The following is a 9,623-nucleotide window of genomic DNA, read 5'->3' as shown; positions in this document are numbered from 1 at the left end:
GATTCACAGGCATTGACCAGTTATTTGGTCCATTTCCCCCTCCTGTGGATGAAGCACAAATCTCTGGGGTAAGCTTTTATTTAAAAAGGAAATGCTTGCTGCAGGAGAATCAAGAGAATGCAACGTAATCCCTGGTTCAGCTGTGATGATGACCAGAATGCCATATGTATTTTAAAATGACAGCTCCACAAACCCCATGGCTTTCTCAATTTGACCAACAGGGGGATCTAAAATGCATAAGAATATTAATTCCTTTCCAGAGAAACATTTATGAAAACATAAAGCATATATAATGAATCAGCTTTTTAAAAAATTAATGTAATTGTCTTACCCCAACTTTGGTATAACGTCTAATGCTTAAAAGTGACCAACATGAAGGAGAATGTGTTGAAATCATTCCACCACCACAAGAACAGAAACGCTCAGGTTTGGCAAGAGAACTGCAGAGTTTGGAGTTGTGCTTGTACTTAGTTTCCCTCCTGTTTCATATACTGATCAGAAACCTCGTGTAAAAAAGACAATTGCAGTAGGACTGATATGATGACACAGCTGTCATGTTTGTCATCTAAATTCAGTTTCTCGTTTGAGTTTATAACGGAGATCCATAATTACTAAAACAGACAAGTAATATTTTTTCATTTCGGTTAGCGCACTTACATTATATTTTTAGCATGATAAAGAGAAATGTTTTTCCTTTAATTAAAAAATACATTCAAGTCTAATCTGGACTAATTTATGTTGCGAATAACAAATATTTGGTTTGTTATAAAAAAAAAGTTCAGTGTTATCCATTTCCTTCTCCTTTCCCTACTGTTCGAAGTCCAAGTGTGCCTTATTCCCTGATATTTATCATATTCTCTCATTGGTTTTGCGTTTTACATTTGTTAACACGCGGTTTTGAGGCAAAGCGTTAAAAAAAAAGTCGAAAACGTAATTATTTTATGATTTTCTTGATCTAGTGTTTTCTACATCGTTGGAGTGTGAAGGAGAAAACTTGAGGAAATGAAGTTAGATTGTTTACAAATGTTACCATTGCATTGTGGGAGACAGATGATTGACACGGGCGCCATTTTGCTCCCGCTCGCTCTGCTTCCATTGTGTGAGAGATAGTAAATATCTGACACTGCCAGACAACCAGAACACACTTCTATCCTTGCGAAGAAAAGAGACTAAATTCACCCCCGGTAAGTAAAAAATTCCTTAATTATTTCTTAACTAAGAACAATAGTCACCATTTGGTGAAGAAAATAGAGTAGATAAACTTATTTTTTTGCTTTAATATCGTGTTTTTTCGATGGTGTTGTGAAAAGAGAAAGCAGCTTCCCCAGGCAGAGAAAAACGGCTCAGTACTTCCACTGCCGAAATATCTAGTCCACTTTCAGCGGCGATTTCTACCTCGCTTTTTCGCTTTAAAATACCTCTACTTCATCAGTCTTTGACTGTTTTTCGATACGCTTACTTGTCTACTACGATTTGTTAATGCTCTTGTGAGCACACATTTTCTGTTTTGGTGGGAAAATGTCAAAGTTTACATCCCGCTCGTTGCCTGTGTATTGGTAGGTTCGTTTCGGTCTGCGGCCATAATCTTGCGGTATGAGGCGGAGTTAACAATACTTGTCCCGCCCTAAAATACTCCTGGCTGAAACATCATTGGTTTGGGTGTACAGTGGAGCCACAGCTGATTGGTGGGATTCAGAGTGACGGCCTGTTAAAGGTTGTGATTGGCTAAATTGGGATCCCACAGTCTCTAGATTGGCTAAAGTCTTTGTGTTTGTGCAGCGGCCAAACCCGGGGGAAAAGTTTTATCAGGAGGTCCAAAATGACTTAAGAACCAAGTATTTATAACATGTTTAATTATAGATCCGTTAATAATTGATACAAAAATATTAAAAACTCAAAATGCATAATTACTTGATAACAAATAAAACGAAGTGGTAAAAGGGGGGAAGTTGTATGTTTTAATTACTTATATATATTTCAGAGCTGCTGCACTGAATATTGGAAACTTTAAATAATTTAGTTATTTATCTGAGTTCAAGGCCACTAGCTTAGCAGGATCATTTGTCCAGTGTGCAACGATTAATGTCACGATGAAGCGAATAGAAACAGATACATTGTTTGGGGGTTTTTTTGTATTCCGTCAGGTGATACTCTGTCGTAATGGCTCGTACCAAGCAGACTGCTCGTAAGTCCACTGGAGGAAAGGCTCCTCGTAAGCAGCTGGCCACCAAGGCTGCCCGCAAGAGCGCCCCTTCCACAGGTGGTGTCAAAAAGCCCCATCGTTACAGGTAACGTTCATTTTGAGTCACATTAATTGCTCCTTATCATATCAGACGTTTAATGAGCAATCTTTACCCTGCAAATTCTGCTCGGAGCCACAAAAAGTATTTTAATTAGGGAGACTCAGCCTTAACTGTCAACATTACTGACAGGTGTAAAAATAAATAAATAAATGATTGTACTGAGCTTGAGGTCATGCGTTTCAGGCCTGGTACGGTGGCTCTGAGAGAGATCCGTCGATACCAGAAGTCCACTGAGCTTCTGATCCGTAAGCTGCCCTTCCAGCGCCTGGTGAGGGAGATTGCTCAGGACTTCAAGACTGACCTACGTTTCCAGAGCGCTGCCATTGGAGCTCTGCAGGTGAAGCCACACTGCTATGTTGGATGTGGGAAGGAGGTCCATGCTGTTAAGTTTGTTTTTTTGCTAGTAGAAGCTTTGACATCACTTTCCTTATTCTTCTAAATTTGTTTGATTAGGGTTTTTTTTCCCCCAAACTGTTTTTTAGCACTTAGTACGATTAGCGGCACTAATTTTTGATTCATCAATGTGTCTCTGTAGAGAGGTTTCCAAATGTTTGGTCCATGAGTTTAACTTGTAATGTGAACTCTGAAGGGTTTTATATTATATGCAAGTCTGTCTTGTCCTTTGTTATGACTTTTAAGGGGCTGTTAGAGAATTACGTGCTTTCAGCTGTCGATATTTAAGGACTACACTTAAACCAATGCAGCAGATCAAAGTTTAGGTTCTTTTCTCTTATATTACAACATCATTAATATTTACTGCTAATGTTGTTTGTGTTTGTCCCCTGCAGGAGGCTAGTGAGGCGTACCTGGTGGGTCTGTTTGAGGACACTAACCTGTGTGCCATCCATGCCAAGCGTGTCACTATTATGCCCAAAGACATCCAGCTGGCACGCCGCATCCGTGGAGAGCGCGCTTAGATGGCCTCCCTGATGTTTCATCTGTGTCCTATTTTTCTTTACCCATCCCTGCCTTTACTCGTTCATTTTACTCCATCCACCCACCTCCACCCGTCCCTATTCCATTCTCTCCCCAGCCTACCCAGCTTCTCGGTAGACTTTAGAGTAATCTTGATTATGAAGAGATAGAAATATGTTGAAGTCTGATCAATTTGTAATTTTTTTTGTCTTCACCAAATGTTTTAGGGTACCTTCTTCGTGCATGTAAAGGGTTGGCAGATCAGATGCACATGTGCACACATAGGCAAACATGCATTCCTGGGTTTGGGAGCTACTTCAAATCTGGAAGCCCATCAGTAAGCTCACCTGGAGTTGAGCAGGTGCAGTTTTTGTGGCAAACGGAGCCAAAGCAGAGGGACAAGGCCGAGGGGTTAGTCTGCTTAAGGGGAGCCACAACTTCCACAGCAGGGTGCTATTAAAACTAGTCCCGAGGCCTCCGCCCCCTCTGAACATCCTCCTGCTCAGTGCGTCCTTCTGCACCCCGACTCTCCTGTTGCTCTGCAGCTGTAGCTTTTCAGTGCACCTCCGTCACCTGTGAAACCTGCTCGTTTGTTTGTGTGCTCCTGTGAAAACTGATCTTCCAAACCAGCTGTGCTCAAACAAAAATCTCTTGGTTTCTTAAGAATATTATTGTTGTGGATATGGTGTCTATTTTTGTTTTACACATCTAATTCATAGAGGAGCATCTCCTCCTTTACCACTTATACAGTTATCAAAATAGGAGTAAAAAGCAATTAATAGTATCAACATTATCAGTTAGGGTCTTTTTGTTTGCAGTGATTTGTTACAGAAAATCAGGAAGGGCTTCTCCATTTTCCAAGGAAACTTCAATTCTAATGGCAGCCACGAGGGGGCGGGGTCTCACTGTCTCCTCTTCTGTTCACTGTAGATTAGTCGTCACATTCAGCCTCCATCTCTCTGTCACCACAGATTAGCATTATACTTGTCACACCAGTATGAATTGACATAGTGAACCTCTGCATGTTTAGGGTCTGTGTGTCTCCTGCAGCTTCTCTACACCTGAGCATATAATCTGTCCCTTATCAAAATTTGGGATGCACAGTATAACCTCATACTTTTTTCTTTTATATTTTTCTTATTCCTTGAGATTTTCAGACGTATAAATAAGCTGATCTTTGTATTTTCCAAATTTCTCATATTATGGTGGTAATAAATAGATGTTAAAACACGTGGATGAGAGTTTGTGTGTCATGTTTGCGTTACGTATGCTGCAGTTCAATCTGAACAGAAAGCTGTGCTGTTTATCAGTGCAAAGAAGCCAAACTTCCACATGGGGGAGACCTTAAACAAATAAGGATTTAACGGCCAGCAAACTCGTCAGTAAAAGAGTCCATAAACATAAGTGACACATGTTCAAAGAAAAAGAAAAAAACGCTGCCAGAACATCGTACAGAGCCTCTAATGGGGACAGGGTTTTCACAGGCAAAATATTTAGTAACTGAATTTTGTGTAGTAAAAAATGATGTATTTACATAAAAGTATTTTCACCACTGAAATCACTCATGAGTCAAGTAAGGTGAACAAAACCTGGAGAGCTAAGTGGGAGGAAAGCACCACGTGTGGCAAATTAATACAGGTGAGAGGTGAAAGAAATGTTATTATTGGACATACAAAACTATGCAGGTCACAGTTTGGCATTTAGCATGTTAAGGTCTGAATGTGCCTGTGAACTATTTCAATGGAGTCCAGTTTTTTCCCACTGCAAGCATAGAAGGAATCTGAAGTTTACTCGATTAAAAAATGAACTCTTTAAGCTGCTTATTGTCTGCTCCTCAGTTTCAGTGGGAATGCTTGTATAGATGCGCATAAGAGATTCATGTGTCCTGTGTATAAATAAATAAATAATAGGCAAAATACAAACAAAAACTTTGAGAATTACCTCCCACTGGTGTCACCTACTTTGTTAATAATTTTAACTGTTGCATTTTGTTTGTTTGTGCTAGTTTGTTCCACAGAAACCTGCAAAGCTTCTAACGTTAGGGTGAGTCCTTTCTTTATTTCACAAAAGACAGACTTTACAATAAAACATGACAATGCTGTGCAGCTCCACATAAAGTAGGACACCTGGTCCCTCTGTTGTCAGCATGAAGCTGTAAACATTCATTCTTTGAATCTCCACTGGAGAAAATCTACATGTATACAGAGGGAATGCAATCCACGCTTCCCGACACATGTTTCTACTGTATATCCTGACCATTTACTATTTCCTTCCCACCCATATCTGGTGTATTTGGAATAAAATATTCTCATCTACTTCATATTTCATTATATTTTTATTCTACTAAGTTTCTTCTCAGAATATGATCATATAAAAAAATTACTGAACATAAAATGATTTGTTTATTATAGTAAATTAATCTATTATAGTAGAATATAGTAAATGATAGTAAATTAAACTAATCTATAGATGCAGAAAAACTAGATCCTCAGTTACTGAAAAGGTTATCTAAGAAATCTAAGGTACTGGAGAAAGAGATTTCAGTTTCATTTTACTTAATGTATTTTATGAGTATCATTATTATGCTTTAACAGAGAAAGCACATTTAAAAGCACTAAAACTGAGCAACTCTGTCGCAAACGTTGAGCAATACACTCTCTGGATCATCTCGAAACCTGGGTTTGAATTAAAAGATCCCTGGGTAAGCTAATGGCTACCTTTTCTGCAGACAGAGATAACACTTGCGTCCGTGTTGTCTATGTTTTTTGTGGCGTTCCTCAGGGCTCGGTTCGCTTTTATTTTCAGTGATATGCTGCTACTCAGCCAGTTCTTTTACCGTATGGGCGTGCTGCCCCTAGTTAAAATATTATACTCATATTTCTAGGAATACAGGACTATTGCAGTTCTTAAAGCATAGACAGACAAAATGAGAGCATTTTGCTTATTTTTTTAAGGGGGATGGACGTTAAAATAGATATTTAGCCATAACACTACAATATATTCCCCACAAATCAAAGTCCAACATTTTCTTTATTTAGTTTTAATCAGGAAACAAAAAACAGGAGTAAAAATAATAATCTATTGCTCCTAAAACAGTAACAGTTATAATATTCATCTAGCATTGCATATAGTATTTTTACAACTGCAAGCACTGCTGGAAATGTTGCCTCACACACTCAGTTAGGTATGCTTATGTCCACATCACTATCCAGCAACATTTGTCACCAACAAATGGACACAGCTGGAATGAAGACAGAAACAGCTGCTAACATTTTTCCATCCTTTTTTCCTAGAATTCTATGATTTCTTCCAAAATCATGCTCACATTCCCACTGCTACCTGTTTTTGTAATTACAGTATATGCTTTGTTCAATTGTCACCATGTAATGTATTATGATAAAGTCAGGCACAGGCTGTTTGCAGAAGTGGTTAAAGGATAGGTTAACAAATCGTTAGAAGTACCGAACAAAGTGATGGTAATTTATATGAGAATACTTTTACAGATATATGCTGATTAATGATTAATTGATTATCTGCCATTACTACCTCCTGCCATGCAGATGAAAAACAAAACACTTTCTGTGTGATAACTGAAAGTGTTTTGTAATAACTGTCTTTTTTTGTACCTGATTTTCACTTACAGCACAGAGGCATATCTGACTGGAAGAACGCTGTGTACAGTGGTTGTGTGACTGGAGGAGCTATTGGCTTTTGCGGTATGTAACTTACTTTATTAACTTACATTACAGCAAATTTATGCATTTTGTCCACGTGTTTATTTTTCTGTTTTGCAGCTGGTCTGAAGGCTGGTGTTTATTCTCTGCTGCAATTAAACATGACTTGCAGTGAAGCTCTATGGAGTGGCTCGATGGACAAAAACATAAATATTACACATGTGGCCCAGAGAAAGAAGACTCGCGTTGTGAGTTTGCTAACCCTGATGTTTCCCTGCACATCAAGGATTGCTGTTAAAGCAGAATTGAAGTGTACTGTTCAAACACAGGGATTTTAAGTGGCACCATAGTGGGTTAAAACAAACAAACAAACATAAAAAAAAGACATGTCGGTTTTTCCTGTGACTTTCATATTGTGGACAGTTAGAGCAAGGAATGCCAATTTCTCATGGTGAATCTTCAAAGACAGAGCAGAGTGGGTCTGCTTCAGTGGCGCACTGATCAGGTAATGAAAGCTGAACTTGTGTGAATTTCACTCTGGGTCTGTAAAAACTCAGATGAGCAATGTTCTGCCTGTAAAACATTGGTTTGATGTGTAAGTAACTAATCCACACCAGGATTATTTATAATAAAAGAATTTTTTTTAAAATTGTGGATTTACTACTTTTCCTTGATTATTAAAGGACTACAACACCCAAACTAGTCATTACCTTTGCTTTAATTTTTCCTTTTTTTATTATAGCGATAGTCTTCAGGAAAAGTTCTCCAGGCTTCTTGAAGGACATTCAATTCAATTCAATTCAATTTTATTTATATTGCACCAAATCACAACAACAGTCGCCTCACAGAGCTTTATATTGTACAGTAGATCGTACAATAATAGATACAGAGAAAAACCCAACAATCAACAATATGACCCCCTATGAGCAAGCACTTTGGCAACAGTGGGAAGGAAAAACTCCCTTTTAACAGGAAGAAACCTCCGGCAGAACCAGGCTCAGGGAGGGGCGGTCATCTGCTGCGACCGGTTGGGGTGAAAAGGAAGACAGGATAAAGACATGCATTCAAAGCTCTTCTTTTGGATGTTGGCTGCCTTTCCTTCCCTTCTCTGTCAAGATGATCCCACTATTCACTAATGTTGAGGTCCAGGGTTTGGGGAGGCCAATACACAACTGATAGCATTCCATAATGTGTTTTTCTATTTGAAGATGGTGGTGTTGTAAATGCTATTGTATAATTACGTTAGCACAATGGTGATAGGAAGTAGGGGTGGGTTTTAATAATCGATTCATCGATTAAAATCGATTCTGGATTGGATAACGTGACATTGATTCATTAAAATCCTGAATCGATTTTTTTATATAAATGTATTTTGCCCAAAATTCCAGAATCTCAGGTGAAACGTCACAAAATTTTGACGACCACCAAACATTTAAAACAGTAAATGAGAGCAGGTACACGGCTTCTGCACAAAGACGTAAACACAAAGCGGACCGCGGATCAGAATCAGTGAGATGTGGCCTTTCTCACCCGACCGCACGGACACGGTCGGGGCTGAAAGCTGACAGCTCGCTGATTCTGATGTTTCGGCGGGTCCACGCTTTGTGTTTACGTCTTTTTTGCACTGATTCTAAAGCTGTTAGTTTGATCTCTCTCCAAACAATATTGACCAAACCAGCAGCAGCAACCCTGTTCGAACATAAGAGTGTCCATAAGTGCACGTGGCACCAGGACGCTCTAGGCCGTAGAGTGATGTAGGACACATGTAGCTTTGGAAGATGGGTGCAACACTGACTGTCCAGCTCAGCTCAAAATTCAGTGTTTAGACATTTTCCTAGCTCTCCCATCTTCTTCTTCTTCATCCTCCTCCTCCCTTGGTCTCCTCCTCGAACCACCTGGTACTGGGTTGGGGGGCAATAGCACAGGAGCATCCTGGCCATTGTCTCCATCGTCATCTGTGTCACTATCAGGAACACTTTCAGTGTCGCTCTCAGATCCCTCATCTTCCCACCACCTGATTTCATCAATAATTGGATCTTCTTCTGCTACATTATTGTACACGGGTTGTTCTATTTCTAGAGGTGGATTTCTTTCTATGTTATCTCCTACTCCCATCTCTGCTCCATTAATGACCAAGGGTTGTTCTATTTGTTGGGGTAGATTTCTTTCAATGCCATCGCCTACTCCCATCTCTGCTCTAAAATTTTCCCAGGGTCCTGCTATTTCCTGGGGAGGATTTATTTCGATGCCTCCTACCGGAACATCAACTGCCTCCTCTTGTTGTGGCAGTTGATTATCAACTAAACCACGCAACTGATTGATTTCAATCCAGGGGAACATCCTGTCAACTGCTCTAAGATTTCCCTGTTGCAGCAGTGCCAAAAGCAGCTCATTGACTGCTAGTCCTACACCAACATGGTTTTGTTCACCATCGTCATGGTTTTGTGAGCCGTCTCCTCTATCCATTTTTTGAAAACAGTCTGCTTTAATAGACTGGAGGAAACTGGTCGGTACAGCTGTCAAACTTTAGCTGATTGGTACAGAACTTTTAAAATGTCCTTGAAAAAGAGTTTAAATCTCTTTAGGAAACTGTTTAAAAACACGAAGCAAATGTGAACTAATCGCAACTGATTGCTGTGAGGAACACTGCGAACTAACGGCTATTTAAGGACTTTCAGATCAAAGTCAAGATTTTGATTGGTTGTGCTTTGAGCTGACTTTTGTGACGTCA

The 9,623-nt window shown here is 39.5% G+C and overlaps 1 protein-coding gene across 1 annotated transcript; it reads left to right on the top strand.

Annotated features, from left to right (window-relative positions):
• Nucleotides 1–1,027: 1,027 nt before the first annotated feature.
• On the top strand, nt 1,028–4,452 carry h3f3c (H3 histone, family 3C). Its single transcript, XM_004567429.5, has 4 exons — nt 1,028–1,184; nt 2,145–2,288; nt 2,487–2,640; nt 3,092–4,452. Exons 2-4 carry the CDS (start codon nt 2,161–2,163, stop codon nt 3,218–3,220), a joined length of 411 nt encoding a protein of 136 aa, XP_004567486.1. The 5' UTR covers nt 1,028–1,184; nt 2,145–2,160; the 3' UTR covers nt 3,221–4,452.
• The last annotated feature ends 5,171 nt before the right edge of the window (nt 4,453–9,623 follow it).

This window comes from Maylandia zebra, linkage group LG10 (assembly GCF_041146795.1).
Source record: "Maylandia zebra isolate NMK-2024a linkage group LG10, Mzebra_GT3a, whole genome shotgun sequence".
Lineage (NCBI taxonomy): Eukaryota > Metazoa > Chordata > Actinopteri > Cichliformes > Cichlidae > Maylandia > Maylandia zebra.
Note: the sequence above shows the minus strand (reverse complement) of the source record. Positions and strands in the feature narration are given on the sequence as shown.